The sequence below is a fragment of the Bos grunniens genome, chromosome 26, assembly GCF_055505025.1.
Source record: "Bos grunniens cultivar Pamir isolate PY7600 chromosome 26, Bosgru_T2T1.0, whole genome shotgun sequence".
NCBI lineage: Eukaryota > Metazoa > Chordata > Mammalia > Artiodactyla > Bovidae > Bos > Bos grunniens.
In genome coordinates, this window is record NC_141190.1 from 12,735,978 (window position 1) to 12,761,524 (window position 25,547).

The following is a 25,547-nucleotide window of genomic DNA, read 5'->3' on the forward strand; positions in this document are numbered from 1 at the left end:
CCAAACTACATCTCCGTGCTTGAGAGCTGGGTCTAAGAGGGTTCGGGGCCTCTGCCTCCCCGTCCCATTGAAAGTGCCTCCTCACCTGGCTGTCAAGACTTGATGAGTGAGTCTCCCTGGTGACAGGATCAGTTTCTCCATAAGACACCAACTCAATTTGTTCCTCACCCCCACCACGGTGCCTGAGGGGAAGCACCGTGCTCCGGCTTTGACCCCTGGCTCCAGGCTGCTGGGTAGCTAGGAAAAGGCACTGAGAAGAGGCTGTGTCCCCTCCAGGGCTCCACACTTACTCTTGTCCCAGGGCCTCTGCCTCCTCCCCACAGAGGAGACTGCAGTTCCCCTGAGGCTCACAGCGGCTCATGAGCTTTACTGAATGCCACCAGGCTCCAGCACCATCTCTGAAGCTCCACTTTCCTCACAACCTACCTGTTAGTTTCCAAATGTCCAGACATCCTTGGTCTCTTTCGTAGTCTGAATGCCCACCTTCCTCGGGCAGGCCTCATCACTTTTACGCTGGTCTCCTACCTGTTTCCCTTCTCCTATTGTGAACTCCTATTTATCCAGTAGATCTTTTCTCACTCCAGCTCAAAAACCTTCATTTCTCTCCCCGCCCACGTTGCCCACATGCCCTCCAAGTTGACCCCAATCTACCCAGCTTCCAGGTCCTACTGAAGACACAGCCAAGGGTCTTACTGTGTCTCTGTCCACTTCTAAGTCCCTCTGTCCATACTGTCCCCTCTTCTCGGAGTAGCCCCCAACCCACCTCGACCCCTGCCATCCCTTAATCCTGCTCTTTATTCAAGACCCACCCCAAAGATCATCTCCTTCATGATGATATTCCCTGCATCATGGATACTTTCTTCCTAAGACATCCCCCTGAGGCTTATTTTTCTTGTAGACATGTTTATACTACTTGATTTTATCTCGTGCTGTGTATATTTACTGTCTACTAAGAAAACAAACAAAAATATTAGAAAGAAGCAAGTGAGGTCAATTGCCTGCCTTTCTTACTTTAAAGAGATGCTGCAAAGTTAAAATGTAGGCAAGTACAAAGCAGGAAGTGAACAAGTTATTATTAGTACTAATTGATGATTTAATAAAAATAAAGAGCTGAATTCCAGCTAGTCAATGATGAGGAAAATACTACTCAGGGAAAGAAAATTAATGAAACAACCAACTTTTTGTTTGGCTTTGTCTTTAAGACAACATCCTACCACAGACATCCAGGGTTTCAAGAGCCATGATGAATCTTCCCAATTTTCAACAGGACCCATTTCATCTTATTTTTTCATAATCACTCCTAAGTGATTCAAATCACTCCTAAGTGATTCCTTGCCCATAAAGACAAGGCAGATTCACTCTGAATTCCTAAGCTTCAGTACTCACCATTCAGCATTCAGGACAAGAACTCAAGATGACTCTGCTATAACTGCAATGGTTAGGGACTGTAAGAGTCTCTTTGCTAGGAAGAAGGGAGAAGGGAAGGCAGAGCTACTTGAAAACAATATTATGAAATTTTTTTACACGGAAGTATTTTAGAAATTGCTGTTCAATATTGTTCACAGTAATGGTGTTGAAGAACAAAAGTCATCCAAATGTGACACTTAAAAGCCATTTCGCTTTTTGGCAATTCAAAGCAAATCCATAAATAAAGTCATCAAATTAAAAAAAAAAAAAGTCCCTGCTTCTATCACATTATCACATTTGGTTTTATATTATCAGTATTTGAATACTTGTGAAAAGGTGACAAAGACTGTAATTTAGGGTAGTACATTATAATTACCAGTGAAGTATTTATAGCCTTTTCCCTCTATTCACTCCCTAGCCAAGGAAGACTCCCGAGTGCCTGCCAGACTCCTGAGCCTCTCGTTATGCAGATCAAAAAAATGGGGAATATTTGGAAGTAGCAATACACAGGCTAGTAGACTGTTTATACAGGAAAGGAGGAAAACTATTATATAGGAGGAAAAAAGAAAGCCAAGAAGATGGAATAGATTGTTTATACAGGAAAGGAGGAAAACTATTATATAGGAGGAAAAAAGAAAGCCAAGAAGATGGAGTTGGGGCAAAAGTAAAAGAGACTAGAACCTAAGCAGCCAGGGGAAGGGGGGTGGTGGAAAGAGGGCTGGAGAGATTGGAAGGAGCAGCCCAGAGTCTCTAGGTTGGCCAAGAAATGTGTGTGCTAGAAAGACAGGGAGGGGGAACAAAGGCTTGTAAGATTTGCTGTGAGCTATGGACTGGATGCCAGATCATTATTCCAGAGACTCGAGTAGAGTTAGAGTTGATTTGGGTTCTCCAGCTGGTGTTTACTTGAATGCGGCTGTGCAGAGCATGGACCATAGGGAGAGTTCTGGTCACTAGTCATTTACTAGCCACCACTCCCACCACGTCTACAGCCACCCCGCCCACTGGCTCTGTGAGCTTCCAGAGGCAAGGACTGCCGCTCATTTGTCCTTCTATCACTGCCATGCCTGGTGCCATGCCTTGTACACAACAGGCTCTCAAATATTTCTGGAGAAAACAAGCCAATGAAGAGATGCCTCAATTCCAACCTCTACCTTCTAATTCATTCCACATGATACCACCAAATCAGTCTCATGGTTTTGGTGACTCCGTTTTCCTTACTTGCAGAGATTTGGCCAATGGCTTCCTTCTGCCCACAGGAGGATTTCTGAACCTTAGCATTATGGACATTTTGGGCTGGGTAATTATTTGCTGTGGGGGCTGCCTGAGTAAGATAGGATGTTTAGCAGCATCCTCAGCCTCTACCCACCAGATGCTAGGAGGTCTTCCCCTTCCCTATCTGAGACAACCAGAAACATCTTCAGACATTGTCAAATGTCCCTGGAGTGCAAATTAACCCTGGTTGAGAACCATTTGCCTACACAAAAAAATCCCTAAAATTTCTGGGGCTAGAATGGAAGATCCTTCATAATTTAATTTATTTGATCTTTCCATTATGATCTCTAAATCTCCCTTACAACAATGCTTCAGTCAGCCTGTCCCTTGCATAAAGTCTCACACTGACACCTCTATAAGAAATGTCCCCTTCATGAGGAATGTCATCTCTAGTCTCCTGTAGACATAAATGCTTTGACCCTGATAGTCATACTTGAGCCCATATCCTTTAGGAAGTATTCCCTGGTCAGAGGTAAGGAAATCACTGAGTTATTTTCCTCTCCTTTGAATCTTATAGCTTTTCCTGTCTCCAACTTTCCTTGTGTTCTCAACACAAAAAGAGTAAATGAGCTTGTGTGTGTGTTTACATATAGTCTGTACGATAGAAATACATGCGCTATGGCAAGAAAGACATCGTATGTTTTCTGTATCCTCCTCAATGCTTGACACAGTTATAAACAAGAATTCAAAAATGAGTCCTCCCACATTGGAAGGGAAAAGAAAACTGCCTGCCATAGAATTTTTTAAGTAGCAGCTATTCCAACTAATTAGAAATCTCCTAGAGTTAATGAATACTTAGGTCCATCATCCCAAATAATTTTAACATTCCATAATTCTAAATAAAATCAATAATTAAACATTTAAACAGAAAGAGATATAATGAGGACACAATCATTTTCTGAGACCAGGGGAGACCAAACTATGACTTGTAGGCCAAACCCAGATTGCCACCTGTTTTTGCAAATAAAGTTTTATTTGTATACCACCATATTCATTTGGTTACTTGTGTCTAGGACTTGTTGCTCACTACAAAGACAGAAATAAGTATTTTCAGTGGAGACCATATGGCTAGAAAAACTTAAAATATTCACCATCTGGCCCTTCAAAGTGAAAGTTTGCTGATCCTTGTCTTAGATTAACAGGAAAACTAATACCTAAGACTCCACACTAGCTAAAGAGGCAAAGGCAAATACCTTTTGATGTTATGTTAGCTGATTTAAATACTTTTATAAAAGTCATAGCAGCATGGAAGTTAAAAATACATTTGAACACAGATGTCCTGCACTCAAATGCAGCTCCCCATGTAGACTTTGAAAAATTATTTGACCTCCCCAACAGAATGAAGATAAAGGAAACCAACCTCCCAGAAGGCTTTAAGAATTTAAATGCCATAACTCACATGGAGTGCTTAGAAGAATATCTGAGAGTGAATCATCAATAAATGTGGGTAACTATTATTTTAAACTGAAAAACCTATTTGTATGATGTTTGAAAAATTAGCATTTTTTTGAATTATGTGTGAATTATTAGCTAAAGTAATCGATAAAATTATCCCCGAGTTCTTTGACTGTGTAGAAGGAAAACTAACACAGTGGTGTTTTCTAGTTCAGCACCTCAGCGGTTCTTTCCTAGTTTCTACACTGGCTGCTTAACTGGACCCCCTGCCATCAGTCTTTTGATTTTATCTGCCCTTCCCACTGCTGCCAGAGAGACTTTCTTCAAACACACCTTTCAGCATGTTACTCCTGGGAACTGAAACCAACACGTTTTCCAGCTCCTGCGCTGAACAATTCTGGAGCCAGGCAAAAGAACCCAGTACTTGTTACAGGAAAGAGTTGCTTCTAAAACATAAGACTGCACACCAACTGAACCAGCTTACTCCTCAAGACTGACAGTTTGCTAATTAAAAGTGGTTTCAAGGTCCTCATTCAGCTGTACCCACCAATCCAAAGTTATCACAAATAAACTCTGCCCAGTCCTCACTTCTCTGCCCTAGCACTACCCAGCCCAAGCTCCCAAACTCTATCAATAACATTTGTTATGTCCTCATCAGAGAAATGACCAAGACTCCGTCAAGGAGGTGTCCTCTTAAACTGCAGTAAGTCTAATAAACTTAACTTACTCCTATTAATGGGTTTTTCTAAACATCTTCTTAGTGAACTAATGGTTAAAATCCCTAGCTCAAAACATCCACAAGCTCATTGCTACTATAGACTGAAGTCATCTGACAAGTAGTGCTACCCATGTGTTAAGAGCACATGCATTGGGCTGATTCATACCATACCTACCACTCGGACTATGTAATCTTAGGCTGCTAGTTTATGTCCCAAGCCTGTTATTCCTCTGAAAACTGGGGGTGCCAGAAGCAATTAGTTTACAGGTAGAATGATAAACACCCTGATAGCATCTGGTAGGTACTCAACAATTGTTAAAAATTATTACTTGGATTATCTATTACGTGTCAGGCACAAGATTCTACAAACAGAAATTTGGCTAAGACATGGCTCTTTCCCTGAAGGAATTTAGAACTTGGTCCTGGTGGATAAGCACTAGAGGTTGATTCAGTAAGAATCTTATAAACCTGGAAAGATCCTTGGGAATATAGGTCGCTCATTGCATATATTCTGAAACCAAAAGACTGTATTCTTTTATAATGAAATTTTATTTATTTTTTGATGCAACATGGGGAATTTCCCCAACCAGGAATCAAACCTGTGTCCCCTCCAACAGAAGTTCAGAGTCTTAACCACTGGACCATCAGGGAAGTCCTTGTATTCTTTCAAAAAAGAAAATCTAACTTTTTATTATGAACAAGTTCTTATATACAAAACAGGGTATAGAATAGAAGTAAAAATAAATACCTGTGAAGCTATTTCACAGCTCAAGAATTAGCATATCTGTAGTCTTACAACTTTGAGTTCCTAGGACAGGAAATGATGATCTCTGGTTTCCCTTATCCATATTAGGGAGATGTTTCTGCCTCCTTCATCCTGGTGATGAGTTAGAGAACAAGCTGAGTTCCTTGAGGTTTTCAGAGTCGTCTGGTGTGTATCCTAGTTGGGAGCTCTGGAGTCTACCATAACCCATGAGGGTACTTTGGGACCCTGTTCCCCTGAGATAGCTGAGAGCACAGAGGTCTCCTTGGCCACCTTGATTACACATAAAAGCAGTCTAGTATATGGACAGCATCTGGAGGTAAGATTCACATGATGTGGGATCTAGACCCAGAGGTACCACTAATCATTGCATGATAGCTCACTCGCCATGACCCAGTTATGTCTTCTGTCAAAGGAAGGGACTGGCCACAATGACTGGGAGGGTCCTTCTCAGCTACAGTGGTCCAGGGTTCTCTGGCCAATTCCAAAGAACAAGGTTCAGTTAAGAGGGACACCTCTTGTCTCACATTCAACACTGATCTATTCTCTAACCAGCACCTTCTATTTCTTCAATCTAGTTTATTTCCCCAGTTTTCAAATATGAAAATGTCTCCTCTACCTCAAATTTAAAACAAGATCTTCATTGGACCTGATGACTTTGCTATGCTGTCTCCTTCCTTCTTTACAATACCAAATTAATCCACGTGTGTGTTATATTTCCTTACCACCATTGGCTCTTTGCGGTCCTTTTCCAGATTCCAACGTCCTATTGTAATTGCTTCTTAAAAAGTCACTAATTGCTTCCTAGACAAACTCAACAACTCTCTATCAGTTCCCAACTCCTAAAGCTGGGTCGCACTTTCTGAAAACTCTATCTATCAAGACTTTGCCCCACCCTGGCATTTCCCTACACTAACCACTCCCTACTGCCTCAGACTACTTCTTTTCTCTTTACCAGATGTAAGAGTAATAGCAACTAAAATGATATTGTTACAAGAATTAGAGCTATAAGGACCTAAGGTGAATGTTATTTTCAGAGAAAGGAGGAAAAACATCACCTTCCTTGTCAGCCATGGCATCAATTGCGATTCATCAGCAAATCAGTCTCTTCTTCCAATCCAACTGAATACCTATCTTTGGCTTTTGGAACTCTATGGGGTGGAAGACTACAGTATTCTGGACTCAAATCTGATACACTTGGGAGAAAATAAGCTTGCTACTGGTTCTGGAAGCTTTCTGCCATGTGCTTCAGAAAGGAGGTCCATGAAAGGGTTGGGGGGATAGAAGGGAACAGTGATAAATGACCTTACAGCACAAGCTCAGGTCTCTCGGGCCTCTCGGCGAGCTTCAGGGCCTCATGCATGCCTGCGGCCGAGAGTTTCCGGTTGATATTCCGGTACTGGCATTGGAGCAGGCTGCGGTAGGTGGTCCTCAGGTCCCGGTTGAAGAAGGCATATATAAAGGGGTTAATGAGAGAGTTTGCATAGCCCAGCCACAGACATGTCCTCTCCACCCACAGCGGGATGCAGCTGCAGGCGATGCCGCAGATGAAGGGCCTGGCGGTCGAGAGGAGGAAAAACGGCAGCCAGCACATGGTGAAGGCCCCGACGATGATGCCCAGCGTGGTGGCTGCTTTCTGCTCCCTCTTAAAGATGGAGATGTTTTTCCTTTCGTGTTTGAGAAGTCTCGAAAGGTTTGCACACTCCTCTACCTCCTTCTGGAGCTTCACCATGCCGTTGAGGGAGATGACGCTGTCGGGCTCCTCCGGCCGGGGGAAGCCAGGGAACTTGTGCTTGGCGGCGCTCTTCCTGGCGGCTTTGTAAATCTGGTAGTACATGAAAAGCATGACGGACATGGGGATATAAAACGCCACTGCGGTGGAGTAAATCGTGTAGCCGAAGTCCTGGCTGATCAAGCACACCTTGCCATCGTTGACGTTCTGAGCCCAGCCAAAGAGCGGCGGTAGAGTGATGGAGGCGGACAGAAGCCAGACGGAGAGGATCATCTTGGCCATGCACTTCCCGTTCTGCCTCACAGGGTACGTCAGCGGCCTCGTGATACCAAGGTACCTGGGAGAGAAGTGGGAAGAGAACACATGACTGCCGTGATCACAGCTGGTCGACTGGGGAGCACCACTAGGCTATGAACCCAGGAGCTCCCTTCCTTACAGTCCCTTCTAGGCAGGCATCTGTCTTCCCATTTCACAGAAAGGTAAACTAAGGCTCTGAGAGGCTGTGTATTTTATTCCAGGTCACACAGCCAGCCAAAGGCACTGCCAGCACTCAGCCTGAGCCCTCTGCCTGTAATGCTGGGCCATGCTCTTTTTATACCTTGCAGCCTCTCACAGTCTGTGTGGTCAAGGACCAAAGACTCAACATCTGCCTTCGCCCCATGACTGCTGCCACTGAAATCAGTCAGGAACAAAATGTCAAGCCTGGTGGGATGTTGCGATACACTCTCACAGGCTAGCCAAGGTCTACCACACTCAGAGATTATTCACCCACTGATCTCCACTGTCTGAATTCAGACCAGCTCTGAATTCATTTTCACTTCCCCTTTGCACTGAAATGAAAGCACTTCTCTAAGATCACAGAGATCTGTGAGATATTTAGGAAATCCTAGGGTTTGGGAATGGAAAGTAGCAAGTGATCATTTTTTTTTTTATCCCCAGAAAAATTCTCACACAAGAGTAATGTCCTAGGAGCAATCATTAGAAAATAAAAACAGCCTGCCTTGTCTTTCCAGTTCTAAGGAGGATCACAAGGAAAAGCGTAATTCTGAAAAATATGAGACAAACCCAACATTTCCTCTGTGCTTAGTTCTATAGAGAATAAATATTTCTGTGTGTCTGTTATCAAGGATTTATAATGCAAGAGAGACTAAGCAAACAGGGAAAACATAGTCAGCAAGATGTTCTGCCAAATGCTTGGTAGCTTTCAGCTTTCCAAACCTGTTTTCTTCTCTATATTTAATGGTCTTAGCTTCTATTTGAGAAGGGATTCAAAGAGCACTTGATAAGCCAAGATAGGTAAAGTCTGGCCATTCTGTTGGTTTTTTCATATATATATATATATATGACATATTCTTGAAACATCAAAAGGAAAGGTACAGAGAATGACCAACTTACCTACATGTTATTTCTTGAAAGTCTGTCACTTGACGGGTTGGAGTTTAAAAAATAATCGTTTTTGTGCTAGAAATACCCTCACACATTATGCTTGAATTATCTCACAAAAGTCACTTTCATAATAAAAATTAGCATCAATGCAACACTTGCAATAACGTAAAATTGAACTATAGTAACAAAAAAAAAAAAGCAGCAGCAGCCAGATTTGCTTATTCAGTGACAATATTCATTCATTCATCCCTTTAACAAATATCAACAGAGTTCCTTCTATATGCCAGGTGCCATTTTAAACGCTGGAAATATGAAACCAATGAAAGAGACACAAACCTTGAATGCAGGCACATGGGGAAATCCTGCAGGGGTGAACGGGACTACTGAGCTTGTGGTCATGGTAAAGTGACCCCTGACCCCTCCCCCCAAGCATGCAGGTGTCAGTGGGACCAGTTCTTCATCCTCACTCCTGCCTTCCTTTGTCCACAATAAAGCTAGCCCATGAGCACAATCTCTAGGGTTTTCAGCTGTAACTAGGATTGTGTTTTGCCTCCCAGATAGAATGAAGGATGAGAAGGAAAGGGGTTTTCCTGAGAACTCAACAGTGAGAGCTGAAAAGGGAGGGAAAAGAGAAAGGAGGAGGAAAGGAGGAAGATCAAGAGTAGGTTAGTGTGAAGTAGCTTTGGCCTGGAGAAGGCACTGGCAACCCACTCCAGTACTCTTGCCTGGAAAATCCCATGGACGGAGGAGCCTGGTGGGCTGCAGTCCACGGGGTCACTGAGAGTCGGACACGACTGAGCAAATTCCCTTTCACTTTTCACTTTCATGCATTGGAGAAGGAAATGGCAACCCACTCCAGTGTTCTTGCCTGGAGAATCCCAGGGATAGGGGAGCTTGGTGGGTTGCCGTCTATGGGGTCGCACAGAGTTGGACACGACTGAAGCGACTTAGCAGCAGCAGCTTTGGCCTTATGTGGAAATGTCTGAAATTGTCTGAGTTTTAAGCTATGGGGCGGGGGGCGGGGGGGGGGGGGGGGGGGGGCAGGGAAGGTACATAAGGAAACCCCTGAAGCAAGATGTTAGAACTGACGAGAAGCTTAAAATCAAGCTCATCTGTGCCCTATGGCTGAATGCAGAGGTTCCACTAAAAAATAAAACCTCTCTCTGTCTTTGCTTTGGTTCAGGGGCTCTCTCCAAGTTTTTCCTGCTAAAACTGTCTTGCAGACCTCTCTTTTTGGACCTAGTTTTTGCCCTCTACCAACTCCTGTGGATGGAGCCTGGGCTCTTTCCAAGATTCCCTAGGCAGCCTTTGCTAGGACTTGGACTTTGATCATCTCCCTCTGACTGTAGCCACAGGCATAAAATGCCAACCAAGCCTGGAACTGGCTTCCAGGATTATTGTATCAACCCAGGCTGCAGGTCCAATGAGAGAGATTAGTTCATATAGTTTCTTACATGGCCACCAGATGGCACTGTCAGACCATCTTACTGGGGGTTGGGATGGTGGGTAGTTGGAGCAGTAAGTGCTGGAAGGAGGAAGGAGGATTACTCATGACAAGATGAGAAATTATACTGTATTTGTGGGGTCATATAAAAAATTAGCAAGCCTGGAACTCACAACCTGGTGAACTCTAATTCTTGAGGAAGTCGGTTCAGTTTTCTCTTCCATCCTTCACATTTTCATTACTTAAAAAGGAACTTATACCTTAAGGCTTAATTAAATTTAGCTTCTCTCTTACGTTAAGTAATATCAAATCCACAAAGATTAATCCTGAGAGGTTAATTAATTGAGTATCAAAGGACACATCAGAATATTAAATAATCTTATAATAACAGCATACTTACTCATTCTAATATATTTAGTCTGACTTATATTACATTTCAGTGATGAGGACTCAGTCCTTCCTGGATATACAAATTATATTCCATAAACTTGCCTATTTTAGGCTCTATTCTATAATCACCTCAAGTAATGTTCTACAATAAGGGAATTATATTTTCTTCTTTAGTCTCCTGGGTACCATCTAAGACTTCTGAAAGCTAAAACCAACCAAAAGATGATTAGGAAAAAATATGAGTGCTCATTAAAGTGTCTGGAAATAAAATAAATAAACAAAAGTCAATAGCTTTCTAAAAAAGGATTAACAGATAATTTCATGGAAGAAAATAATTTCATTCACAACAATCAAAAAATTAAAATATCTATATAAATCTTTTTAAATGATCAGGGCCTATATAAAAGAAAACATGAAATGCTACTGATAGACCTAAGAGAATCCCTGAATCCATAAGAAAAAAAAATTATAAAAAAATCCAGTACTATAAAAGTGCCACTTTCAATTAATGTAAAAATATCATAGAAGTCTAGTTGAAAATCCTAGCAATTCTTTCGTTAGCTTGACCAAATGATTCAAGTTCATCAAGTAAATATACAAAAGTAGACAAAATCCAAAAACAATGAAAAATGAAGGCATATTTATAAAAAATAGCATAAATCCACAGACATAAAAACTGAATAATAACTATTCAGAAATAAATAGATCAATAGAACAAGATAGATCCCAGAAGTATATTCAAAAGTATAAGAGAATTTAATATCAGAAAGTAAGTAATTTTAAATCAGAGTATAAGATTAGATATTCATGAAGTCTGACAACTGGCTAGCAATTGAGGTAAAAAATAAATCTGAATTATCTTTCTTCTTATTCAAAAATAAATCCCAGATGGATTAAAGATTATCATGTAAAAAAATTAAACCCTAAGACTGCTACAAGGAAATACAGATATTTCTGCAATCCTGCCAGAGGTCATTATTAACCTTTGGATACAAAAGCTTGATATTATAAAATGATATATAAGCTTGAAACTATTGATAAATTTTTGACAAAAATTTGACACGAAAATACAAATAAATAAGAAACATTTTATTTAATTCAAAAATCACTATGCACAGAATTAAAAGTCAAATGAGAGACTTGCAGTCCAAAGAACAATATATCAATATTCACAGATCTCTTACAGGTCAGTAAGAAAAATACAACCATCCCGATAAAAATAGTGAAGCAATAAAACACAAAAGAAATAATATTCTATAAGCACTCGGAAATATGTATGACTTCATTAATAATTAAAGATATGCAAATTTTAAAATAATGTTAGAATTTGGAATCACTTGTCAACTTTTAAGAAAGACAAAACCCAATATTGGGAAAATGTAAAAAACAAGTGTGCTATCTTTTTGCCAGTGGGAGTTTCAACTGAGATAAAAGTTGGGGAGGGCAGTTTGGTAATTAATATACATCAGCATTTGTCTTTTAGCTCCGCAATCAAGACTTCTAGGAATCTGACTTACAAATATAATTGTACAGGTGCAAAATGGTTACTGTGTAAGGATATTCACTAAACATATAAGAAAGAGAGGAGGAAAAAGATGCGATCTAAACATCTATCGATAGACATTTTTTTGTGTGTAGGTACAGACACACAAAATGTGTAGGTATATATATCATGTTACCATTAAAAATGATGAGATACATATCTATTTATTGATATTAAAAAGCCCAACAAGAAGTGGATAGGAAATGATGACTAGCTCTAAAAGACAAGTAGTAGAATATCATATGTTGTATTAACCTGTTTATATAAATCTATGTGTTTTCATGAGTGTGTGTGCATGTGTATGTACTGAGATGTCTAGAAACATATCTACCAAGATAGTAACAAGAATTTTAACTGAGTTTTGGAGATTTAAAAATTCTTTCTCTTTGTTTTTTATGCTTAAGTTTTAACTTTACATAATTTTTTTTAAGTCATTTTAATTCTAAGAACAAAATAAAAGATCTAAGAGGATTCTGTGATTCCTAAGTCACATAAGTGATTTTGGCAGCAGAGATAATCTGGTTTAAAAGTCTGACAATTAAATCTTAGATAGTTTCATTTTATTCACTTTCAAAAGTGTTTTATTACATTCGTAAGTTCATACAAAGAACACAGAACTTACTGGCATCTGAAATCCTATAACTACTATATAAAGTAATACTGGTATTCAGGAAAGTGTTTGTCCAAATTATAAACTGATCCTCCACAATCTTGTATAATACAAATCTTACCATCGGTGGGGGGGGCAGCCTAGACTGATTCTAAATATTCCCTTATATGCGTGGCTAACATTTGTCAAACTAACATTTTATGCTCACTGTTAATTAGAAAGCGGGGTGCTTATAAAGCCTTCAGAATCTTATTTTTAAATGCATACAAATGTGAAAGTACAGTAAATCTCAAAGACAAAGGCAGCAAAGTATTATATAATTGAGAAATGTATGCAATTCACATTAGGGATTCCGTTAAAATGGGGTTTAGAGAAAAAGAGGATTAGAGAATTATTATATACATGGAGAGGGATTAGAATGCAAATTAACTCTGCTGCCTATCTTCCATTCAAACTGTATAGAAATTATAGATAATGGCTCTTTAATTAAATGGCTTCTCCTGAGTTTTGTTAATATAGAATAATCATTTATGGGGTAAGGAAACTGGGTAGAATTACTCTGAAATACATTGGTTTTTTTTTTTGGAATGTTAGGCTTTAAAAAGGTCTGTACATTTAGAAGACCTCTTCTGTGAGACCTCCTTCCTTACAGTAAGTGAAATTCATGGCAATCTCCAGCCTACATCAGTGGTTCCCCAAATTATCAGATTATCAGAATCACCAAGAAGCTGTTGAAACACAGACTCCCAGGCTACCACCCAAAGACTCCCTTTCAAGGTCTGGAGACCCTGGGCACTTTATTTGGGACTGATATTTCTAGTTCTTTATCCCATGTACTTTTAGAGTCATTGTCCCTCATTCAGTCACAAAGACTTTCCATGTACGGTATGAAGGGCTTTATTGTTACTTTATATATCTCATCTTAATCGTGTGCTTCCAGTCAGGTCTAACAAAACCATCATGAATCACATTTCCAGTGTCTCAGCCATTAGTTCTATCTTTCAGAACTGTGCTAAATGAAAATAAGATAAGCATGGTTTTTATGTCTTGATAAAGTTGTAGATTTTTTTTAATGTGTAATACACAGCAGAGTTTTGTAAAATCTTTCTGACATGAATTAAAAATAACTATTTTTTTACAATAAGAAATACATTTTCCACCATCACTCAGTACAAATATATATACTGAGTTGGCCAAAAAGTTCATTTGAATTTTTTTCTTAAGATTTTTGAAAAAACATGAAAGAACTTTTGGGCCAACCCAATATTTATTTATGCAAATTTAAAACTGATGCATGCACATGTACGTACATCTATGAAGGTATATAGATACAGATGCATATATTTACATATATGAAATTCAAACAAAATTTTACTAAACCATACTTACCATTACAACTTGCAAATCACTCTCTTCTACTGTATGCTATCCAACTTCAGATTTTTTATATCTGGTCTTAATGTACTAAATTGATTTCAAGACCCAATAATGAAGCATGTCCCGAGGTTTGAAAATTGTGTTAGGTTGCTCAGTCGTGTCCGACTCTTTTGCAACTCCATGAACTATATAGCCTGCCAGGCTCCTCTGTCCATGGAATTTTCCGGGCAAGAATACTGGAGTGGATTGCCATTCCCTTCTCCAGAAGTTTGCAAATTACTGACCTCCAATAAACATATGGAAAGGTGTTAAATATTATGAGTCGTGAGGGAAATGCAAAGTACAAGCACACTGAGATACACCAGCATGTATCAGAACAGTTAGAATTAAAAATAATGATGATGATGACAATAAGAATAATAAATTATGATGCCAAGTGTTTTGTGAAGATAAAGAACAACTCTGATTGTCATGCATTGCTGGTGGGAATGTAAACAGATGTAGTTACTTCGGGAAACCATTTCTTAACATCTTCTAAAGCTGAAATAAATATATGTATATATATATACATTTCTTTCTCTATGACCAGCATTCTTCTAAGTATACAATGAACACGCATCAAAATATGCATATAAGAATGTTCAAAGCAGTAGTAATGGTAATAAGCCCAAATAAAACCAACCCATTCTGCATGAATAAAAAAGTACAGTTCTACAACAGGAGAAGGGGTACATAAACTGTGGTACATTTACACAGTGAATTCTATAAAACAACAAGAATGAACCAACTGCTGTATCAAGATGGATGATTCTCACAAACATAACTGAACTAAAGAAGCCAAACTCGAAAGAAAACACAAGGTTCAAAAATAGCCAAGACGAATCTACGGTGACAGGGGCCAGAAGTGTCACTGCCTTGAGGGGAGAGGACATGCTCTGGAGATGTTCTGTTTCTTTACATTCCTACCAGCAGTGCAAGAGGGTTTCCTTTTCTCCACATCCTCTCCAGCATTTATTGTCTGCAGACTTTTTGATGATGGCCATTCTGACCTGTGTGAAGTGATATCTCATTGTAGTTTTGATTTGCATTTCCCTAATAATGAGCGATGTTGAGCATCTTTTCATGTGTTTGTTAGCCATCTGGATGTCTTCTTTGCAGAAGTGTCCGTTTAGGTCTTTTCCCCACTTTTTGATTGGGTTGTTTGTTTCTCTGGTATTGATTTGTATGAGTTACTTGTATATTTTGGAAATTAATCTTTTGTCAGTTGTTTCATTTGCTATTACTTTCTCCCACTCTGAAGGTTGTCTTTTCACCTTGTCTATAGTTTCCTTTGCTTTCCTTTGCAAGAGCTTTTAAGTTTAATTAGGTCCCACTTATTTATTTTTGCTTTTATTTCCATTACTCTAGGAGGTGGGTCAGAGAGGATCTTGCTTTGATTCATGTCATCAAATATTCTGCCTGTGTTTTCCTCTATGAATTTTATAATTTCTGGCCTTACATTTGGGTCTTTAATCCATTTTGAGTTTATCTTTGTGTATGGTGTTAGGAAGTGTTCTAACTTCATTCTTTTACATGTAGCTGTTCATTTTTCCCAGCACCACTTATTGAAGAGGCTATCTTTGCCCCACTGTATATTCTTGCCTCCTTTGTCAAAAATAGGGTATCCATGGGTACATGGGTTTATTTCTGGGCTCTCTATCTTATTCCATTGGTCTATATTTCTGTTTTTGCGCCAGTACCATAATATCTTGATGACTGTAGCTTGGTAGTACATTTTATCTGTGTGTGTGCATAGATCCATTCATTTTTAGCCACTCTTTTTTACATTCTTTTCCCATATGGGTCATTACAGAATATTGAGTAGAGTTCCCTATGCTATATGGTAGGTCCTTCTAAGTTATCTATTTTATCACCCTGATACCAAAACCAGATAAAGACATCACAGAAAAAGAAAATTACAGGCCAATATCACTTACAAACATGGGGACAAAATTCCTCAACAAAACACTAGCAAACTAGGTACTTCCTGGTGGTGAAGAATCCACCTGCCAATGCAGGAGACACAGGTTCCATCCCTGGTCCAGGAACTAAGATCCCACATGTTGTTGCAGTTGCTTAGCCACTAAATTGTGTCTGACTCTTTTGCAACCCAATGGACTACAGCCTGCCAGGCTTCTCTGTCCATGGGATTTCCCAGGCAAGAATATTGGAGTGTTTTTTTGTTTTTTTTTTGGCACCACCAAGAACACTGGTGCCATTTACTTCTTCAGAGGTCTTGCTGATCCAGTGACTGAATCCACATCTCTTGCATTGGCAGGCAGTTACCACTGAGCCACCAAGGAAGCCCCAAGATCGTACATGTTTTGGGGCAACTAAGCCCATGTGCCATAACTACTGAGCCAGACAGCCCTCGAGCCCACAGTCCCCAACAAGAGAAGCCGCTGCAATGAGAAGACCGTGCACCACAGTTAGAGAGTAGCCCCCACTCACCACAGCTAGAGAAAGTCCGTGAAGAGCACACGCACTGCCAAGAAAACTCAGCACAGCCAAAAATCAATAAACATTTTTTAAAAAAATACTAGCAAACCAGATCCAACAATACATTAAAAGGATCATATACCATGATCAAGAAGGATAAAACTATCTTTAAAACGGGGTTCTACTATACTTTTAAACCATTTTCATCAGTGTGTCCAAGCTGTAATTATAGTTAAAACCAGTAAACAATCTAAATTCCCCATTCTGACCTTAGCATTGAAGAAAAAAGTGAGCGGACAAGCAGGGACAAAAAAGCGACAAAATTCAAAAAATTTGGAAACCGTAACAAAAGCTTTTTCTTCTTTGAAAAAGTAAATTATAAAACAAGATACAAGTTTCCCTTTAAGGAGAGAATCAGACAATTAAAGCAAATCACTTAAAAGTACTTTTAAAATATTCATATATTGTTGCTACATAATTAATTACCACAATTCAGTAATTTAACACCAATTCTGCAGTTCTCACAGTTCTGTACGTCAAAAATCTGGACACAGTTCAACTGGGTTGTCTACTCATGGTTTCATCAGGCTGAAGTCAAGATGTTACCTGGGGCTGAGGTGTCATATGCAGCTCAGAGTACTCTTTCAAACACATGTGGCTGTTGGTAGAATTCATTTCCCAGTAGCTGTAGAACTCACAGAGGTTGCCACCTTCAAGCATACCAGGACAGCACTGGCTGCAGGTCTCAACCTGTTTGATCTTTAGACCCACTTTGAAAAGGGCTCACCTGATTAGATCAGGCCCCTAACATTCAAGGGGAAGGAATAAACAGGGCATGCACACTGGGACCATCTTAGAACTCTGCCTACACAAATACTTGGTCATAACAGAAGCTAAAGATACAGAAAATATCCTACCACAGGAGTTCAACAAAGACCTATTTCCTACCTACTCAAGTTGAGACAAGCCTTCCAGTGAGACTAATTTTGTCTGTAGTCTATCATAAGGCAGTGCTTTTCTACTGAATTTTTCTGTCATTCAGTGCAAACATATAAATTATCTTATTGTCAACTCATTTATTTAGCCATCTGTTATGTAAAACTCTCTATGTCATCTACTAAAAACTATCAAAGGAAATTTTTAAACAATTACAGAAAGTCATGAAAATGAACAATACGGGAGATCAATAGTGATCCTTACATTACGCCTACTGCTAATCACTACAATTGTATCTGAACTTTATTATATAATCAGTTCAGTTCAGTTGCTCAGTCGTGTCTGACTCTTTGCGACCCCATGAATCGCAGCACTCCAGGCCCCCCGGTCCATCACCAACTCCCGAAGTTCACTCAAACTCATGTCCATCCAGTCGATTATGCCATCCAGCTATCTCATCCTCTGTTGTCCCCTTCTCCTCCTGCCCCCAATCCCTCCCAGCATCAGGGCCTTTTCCAATGAGTCAGCTCTTCACATGAGGTGGCCAAAGTACTGGAGTTTCAGCTTTAGCATCATTCCTTCCAAAGAAATCCCAGGACTGGACTGGTTGGATCTCGTTGCAGTCCAAGGGACTCTCAAGAGTCTTCTCCAACACCACAGTTCAAAAGCATCAATTCTTCAGCGCTCAGCTTTCTTCACAGTCCGACTCTCACATCCATACATGACCACAGGAAAAACCATAGCCTTGACTAGACGGACCTTTGTTGGCAAAGTAATGTCTCTGCTTTGGAATATGCTGTCTAGGTTGGTCATAACTTTCCTTCCAAGGAGTAAGTGTCTTAATTTCATGGCTGCAGTCTCCATCTGCAGTGATTTTGGAGCCCCCCAAAAAATAAAGTCTGACACTGTTTCCACTGTTTCCCCATCTATTTCCCATGAAGTGATGGGACCAGATGCCATGATCTTAGTTTTCTGAATGTTGGGATTTAAGCCAACTTTTTCACTCTCCACTTTCACTTTCATCAAGAGGCTTTTGAGTTCCTCTTCACTTTCTGCCATAAGGGTGGCATCATCTGCATATCTGAGGTTATTGATATTTCTCCCCGCAAGCTTGATACCAGCTTGTGCTTCTTCCAGCCCAGCGTTTCTCATGATGTACTCTGCATAGAAGTTAAATAAGCAGGGTGACAATATACAGCCTTGATGTACTCCTTTTCCTATTTGGAACCATGTCCAATTCTAACTGTTGCTCCCTGACCTGCATACAGGTTTCTCAAGAGGCAGGTCAGGTGGTCTGGTATTCCCATCTCTTTCAGAATTTTCCACAGTTTATCTATTATATATTATATAATAGACTCTGAATTTTCCCACCAAACAATTTTCCCACTCAGAGAAATAGAAATGGCAAGGCAAAGAGGGAGCCCAAATTTACTAACAACAATAAAGGAAAGGATGGCATAAAACCTTAGCCAAGAAGTATGAAGATTACAGGAAGGAAAAATATATATAGAGAGAGTTATGTGACTGTACTCAATTCAGTTCAGTTCAGTCACTCAGTCGTGTCCGACTCTTTGCAACCCCGTGAACTGCAGCACGCCAGGCCTCCCTATCCATTACCAACTCCTGGAGTTTACCTGAACTCATGTCCATTGAGTCGGTGATGCCATCCAACCATCTCATCCTCTGTCGTTCCCTTCTCCTCCTGCCCTCAATATTTCCCAGCAGCAGGGTCTTTTCCAGTGAGTCAGCTCTTTGCATCAGGTGGCCAAAGTATTGGAGTTTCGGCTTCAACATCAGTCCTTCCAATGAACATTCAGGACTGATCTCCTTTAGGATGGATTGGCTGGATCTCCTTGCAGTCCAAGGGACTCTCAAGAGTCTTCTCCAACACCACAGTTCAAAAGCATCAATGCTTCAGAGCTCAGCTTTCTTTCTAGTCCAACTCTCACATCCATACATGACCACTGGAAAAACCATAGCCTTGACTAGACGAACCTTTGTTGACAAAGTAATGTCTCTGCTTTTTAATATGCTGTCTTAAGGGGCTTCTAATCCCACCTCACACCAAGAAGCAGTACTGAAGAAAGAAGGTAAGTGAATAAAATCCTTAAAATTATGTCTGTGCATACTGCATGCTAAGTTGCTTCAGTTGTATCCAACTCTCTGTGACCCCAAGGACTGCAGCCCACCAGACTCCTCTGTCCACAGGATTCTTCAGGCAAGAGTACTGGAGTGGGTTGCTGTGCCCTCCTCCAGGGGATCTTCCCAACCCAGGGATCAAACCAGTGTCTCTATGTCTCCTGCATTGGCAGGCGGGTTCTTTACCACTAGTGCCATCTGAGAAGCCCAAAACTCTAACTGTGCTGTACTTAGTCATGTCCAACTCTTTGTGACCCCATGCACAGTAGCCTGCCAGGCTCCTCTGTTCATGGGGATTCTCCAAGCAAGACTGTTGGTGTAGGTTTCCTTGCCCTCGTCCAGGGGATCTTCCCAACCCAGGAATCGAACCCAGGTCTCCTGTACTGCAGGCAGATTCTTTACCATCTGAGCCATCAGGGAAACCCAAGAATATTGGAGTGGGTAGCCCATCCCTTCTCTAGAGGATCTTCCTGACCTAGGAATCAAACTGGAGTCTCCTTGCATTGCAGGTGGATTCTTTACCAGTTGAGCTACCAGGAAAGCCCAAAATTCTGACTAGTACCCTCCTCTTTGGAGACAAGCAAATTGGGGTGATAAGAAACTAGTGTTAAAAGAAAAAGTGATGAAAAACTATCATGTACCAATTGTATACAATTTCAGCAAAGATTAGAGGGGCACCATAATTTGCTCTCTTTTAGGACACTGGGATGAACTGGAACACACCAAGGTTTGGAAGGGGTAACCCTTAGCTAACTGGAAAGTGCTCAGGTCCTGGACATGGATGAGAAGTCAGAATAAAGAACAGTCCTCTATTAAAGGCCACACGTGACTGCAGCGAGGTCCACTCCCTTCGCTTCCCCCAACTCTACACCTTTTTCAGGCTACAGATAAGTCGATACAGTAAATGGTGGCCTAAAGGATAAAATTAACTGAAATCAAATAGGAACGAATATCAAGAAGAGTTCAACCACATTGTGTCAGAAGAAACATTAAGTTTTAAGTAACCCATGAATGAGCAAGATGGGGAAAAAAAAAAAAACACTACAGAAACTATATAAACATGTGACAAAAATAACCCCAGTGGAAGAAGCAACTGAATAGGCCCAAGACTGTTGAAAATCAAAGTTCAAAAAGAAAACACAACTCTCAGAATATAAGCCGTTTTCCTACAAATACTTTTCACTGTGAAAGACCTTAACAAGTATATGTTATCACTAAAGCAGAGGCTCAAAGATGAGATTTTAAAACAGAACACAGCACAAAAAGGGACCATAAGGTAAGGAAATAAACTGAGGTCAAAACACCACCCCTGTAGATCCAATAGGTTAATTAGAAGCAACTGGGAATAGAGTAGGATAGATGGGGAACACGTGTACACCCGTGGCGGATTCATGGTGATGTATGGCAAAACTAATATAATATTGTAAAGTAATTAGCCTCCAATTAAAATAAATATTTATATTTAAAAACAAAACCACCACTGTAGATCTAATAGATAAATTAGAAGCAACTGGGAATAGAATAGAATAGATGGGGAACACGTGCACACCCGTGGCGGATTCATGGTGATGTATGGCAAAACTAATATAATGTTGTAAAGTAATTAGCCTCCAATTAAAATAAATGTTTATATTAAAAAAAAAAAGCCACCACTGTAGACCTAATAGATAAATTAGAAGCAACTGGGAATAGAATAGGCAGGCTTGAAAAGCTAATCAATGGCATGAAATAAAGGCTTGAGGTAATAATAATAATAAAACACAGGGGGAAATTTTTATTCAAGCAATTAAAGAGACGATAACTAACATACAAAGCGAATATAACATAAAGATTACTTATGCTCCCAAAGAAAAGAACACAACAAATGTGAACAACAAAATGTAAACAGAGGTGCAATATGTACAAAGTATACAAAGATACAGGATATTTTCCTTAATGCAAGAGCTGAATGTTATGATCTAAGCGACACATAAAATAGTTGGAAGAAATGACAATTATTATCAAGAAGACCTATCCAAGTAAAGTCACTAAACTTCGAAACATAGGAAGATGTATGCAGGCATCTGAAGTGAAAAAAGAAACTGAAAAATATGCAAGGGGAAAAATAATCGAGCTGATTCTCAACAGCACCATCCCATAACAGGACACACTCAAAGATATCCAGAAAGATATGAATGTACAATAATATACCTGCTATTAAAGGTTACGAAATCAACAAGGATACTTTCTCAAACATGAAAACCATGGTGGGGGGCGTGGGGTGGAAATAGTTCCCTTTTGGGGAGGAAAACCAAAATTCATCCAATCAAAAAATGAATCAAATTAGAGAATTTAGAACCATGATTCTAAACCATGGGTATCACTGAGCCTGTTTAAATATAGAAACTAACACCTGCGGGAATTATATTAGAAAAACAGACTGTAAATTTTACAAGGTAAAAATAATATAAATCACAAGAACCGGGAGCTGAGGGAAATGGCATATGATAGAGTGTTAGAGTTCTAATAATGTCCACTCTCACAGTAGGGCACAACTAACATTGTCTAAAATTTTAACATAGAGTTTATATAAATCCAGTTTCTTGACAGTTTTCATATTTTTCCTCATACTCTTCATACAATCTTTTAGGAACTACTAGCTCTGAAATTAATAAAGGTCTTAAAGGTCTGAAATTAATAAAGGTCTTAGAGGTCTTTTTTCTTCATTTCTTTTCTTTTAAATTCAAGTCAACTCAGTTTTAATATTTTGTGAAAAAATGTATAACATGATTTCATTCTTAAAAGTGTTTATCTACCAACTTTCTATCTAGCTGCCTGTGGAGTCAGCCAATCAGAGAGCCAGCCATCTTTCTAAGTGGATGTACGAATAGACAACCTAAAGACGCAGACATAAAGAACAGACTCGCGGACATGGGCGTGGGGGATGAGAGGGTAGGAGATGAGAGGGTGGGACGAATTGATACAGTAGCATTGAAACATACACATTGCTATATGTAAAATGAGATAGCCAGTTGAAATTTGCTGTATGACACAGAGAGCTCAAATCCAGAGCTCTGTGACAACCTGGAGGTGTCTAATGGTGTGGAGGTGGGAGGAAGGTTCAAGAGGAGGGGACCAATGTATACCTATGGCTGATTCATTTTGACGTATAGCAGAAATCAACACAGTATTTTAAAGCAATCATCCTCCAATTAAAAATAAATATTTAAAAATTAAAAAAAGAGAGAGATCTAAAATGATCCTCACCAAATGTTAACACGGGTTTTTTTTTTTTTTTCCCCTCTGCATAGGGAGAGTTCAGATGATCTGTTGCTTTATTTGCATTTTTCATTTGTATGTTTTACAACTGCTTGAAAATTTTATAATGAGCACATTTAATTTTCACAAAATTATTTCTCTAAAATATACCAAAGCCTTTTAAAAAATAATGACTTTAACCAGTCGTTTCATTCACCTGCCGGTTGGTCTCTTAAGAATCCCTCCAGGAACTTGGCAAGTTTGGAATTAACAGCTAATTTAACCATATTCACTTTCTGAGAAATTTTGGCAAATTATCTGTTCTCTTTGAATTCTCACTAACTTCTTGGACTGTGAAGTAAATCGAAGAGGAAGCCAGTTCTAAGCATCCTAACACTATAATCTCCTAATGAGCCGTGGTGGACTACAGACGGCTACGTATTCTTTGCCCCTCTCTCTTTGAGAGGTAAACTCTTCCCCTCTCCTTTATTCTGAGCTCTCCCTGTGACTTCTCTTTACCATCAGAGTGGGGCAAGTGATAAGGTGTAACTTCTGAGGCTGAGCCTTAAGAGATCTGCAGCTTCCACCTCCACTGCTTGGAAAACTCCATCTTGGGAGTCCACTATGTTGCAAGGAGGCCAAAGCTACCCCTGTGAAGAAAATCAGTGCCATGTGGGGGAGCACCGGGGAGTCAGACATCTAAGCAAAGCCTTCCTGGACCTTTATTTCCAGGCTAGATAGCAGCTGAGTGCAGCCAAGTGCATAATCCCACATGATGCCATTGGGAGTCAATAACTACCCACGTTCCTGAAACAGGAAGTTAGGAAGAATAATAAATGAAAATAAAGTTACAGGGTAGTTTATAAAGCAACAGTAGATGCCCCCCAGGTGGTGCTAGTGGTAAAGACTGCATCTACCAGTGCAGGAGACATAAGAGGCACGGGTTTGATCCCTGGGTTGGGAAGATCTCCTGGAGGAGGGCACGGCAACCCACTCCAATATTCTTGCCTAGAGAACCCCATGGACAGAGGAGCCTGGTGGGCTACAGTCTATGGGGCTGCAAAGAGTCGGGCATGACTGAAGCAACTTAGCACTCAGCACAGATAATTGAGACAACATAACAATGCCATATTCATCTAACACGTGACCTTAGAAATTGGATTGGCTGGCAAGCACTTCATCTCATTACTAAGAATGAGTCTATCCAACCACTTTGACTTGACATCTGCAGACCCTAAAGTGAGCTACAAACACCAGTATTTGAAGCAACTCTAAAATTCATTCCATGCTTACTTTGGAAACTTTGACTCCATCTTGACTGATTCATTTATTCATTCAAAAACTGTATCCTAAGTGTCTGCAGTACACCAGGTACTGTTTTAAAGACTAGGGATACGGTAGTGAATGAAAGAGACAAAAATCTGTTAAATATGAAGCTGACAATCTAGCAAGGGGGTGAGGAGACAACTCCAAAATAAATAAGTAAAAACATACAGAGTCAGATAATTATGAATGCAATGGAGAAAAATGAAGCAGAGGAGGGGAACAGGGTGGGATTGGGGGTGAGCTGCAACACGGACTTGCACTGTGATCACAACACTGAAGCCCTTTCACCTCTATCTCCCAGGGTGGATGCCTAGACCTCAGCTTTTCCTTGAAACATGAGATTGGTGTGTCCCTTTAGGATGAAGAGCACCATTATCTCAAGCAGGAGTTTCCTATGCAAGTTTTATTCAACAGAATCTAAACTCTCCCTGTGCAAGGATGTACTTAAAGAAGACGGACTGTGGGCCTAAGCTTTCTTCCCTCCTCTAAGGACTGGCATTTAAATTATTTCTCTCTCCCTCTAACTTTTCAAGACTATAGGTTTATTCTGTTCCACCTACAGGTATAAATGTATGGGCGGGTACATGTGCATCTACTGTGTATATACATTAATAATGTGTATGTGGAGTCAGTCAGTCACGCCTGATTCATTGCAACCCCATGGACTGCAACCTGCCAGGCTCCTCTGTCCATGGGATTTTCCAAGCAAGAACACTGGAATGGGTTGCCATGCCCTCCTCCAGGGGATCTTCCCAACCCAGGAATCTAACCTTTGTCTGTTGTATCTCCTTCGTTGGCAGGTGAATTCTTACCACTGTGCCACCTGGGAAGCCCTTGTGTATATATTATATTCCATCTAATCCTCCATAGTTCTCATTCCTTTTCACCCCAATTCTATGGAACACCTCTTTCTAAGCTGCTTTTATTTTCTACCCACCCACTTCCTTCTTGATTCTCCCAATAATCTGGTTTCCAGCTGCATCAAAAGCTGCGGCTGCTGCTGCTGAGTCGCTTCAGTCGTGTCCAACTCTGTGCGACCCCATAGACAGCAGCCCACCAGGCTCCCCCGTCCCTGGGATTCTCCAGGCAAGAACACTGGAGTGGGTTGCCATTTCCTTGTCCAATGCATGAAAGTGAAAAGTGAAAGTGAAGTCACTCAGTCGTGTCTGACCCTCAGCGACCCCATGGACTGCAGCCTTCCAGGCTCCTCCATCCATGGGATTTTCCAGGCAAGAGTACTGGAGTGGGGTGCCATTGCCTTCTCCGGCATCAAAAACAGTTTACTCTAAAAGGTTACCTCCCTTTTAGACAAGTCTAATTGTGTTTTTTTGCTCATTTCTAGTAACTCTTGACTTCTTTCCTCCCTGAACTGTGATTGGAGACTGCCCAGTCTT

General features: G+C 40.3%; 1 protein-coding gene across 3 annotated transcripts in view; it reads right to left on the bottom strand.

The window, feature by feature from the left end:
• The window catches only part of HTR7 (5-hydroxytryptamine receptor 7), a 117,901-nt gene that overhangs the window by 24,288 nt on the left and 68,066 nt on the right, over positions 1–25,547 (bottom strand). The window contains exon 2 of one of the 3 annotated variants that reach the window (XM_086378510.1): positions 6,866–7,624. In XM_086378510.1, the coding sequence (XP_086234636.1) occupies positions 6,866–7,624 (759 nt within the window). Of the gene's footprint in view, positions 1–5,322; positions 7,625–25,547 lie in introns of those variants that run through there. The other 2 variants (XM_086378512.1, XM_086378511.1) reach the window with 2 other exon arrangements.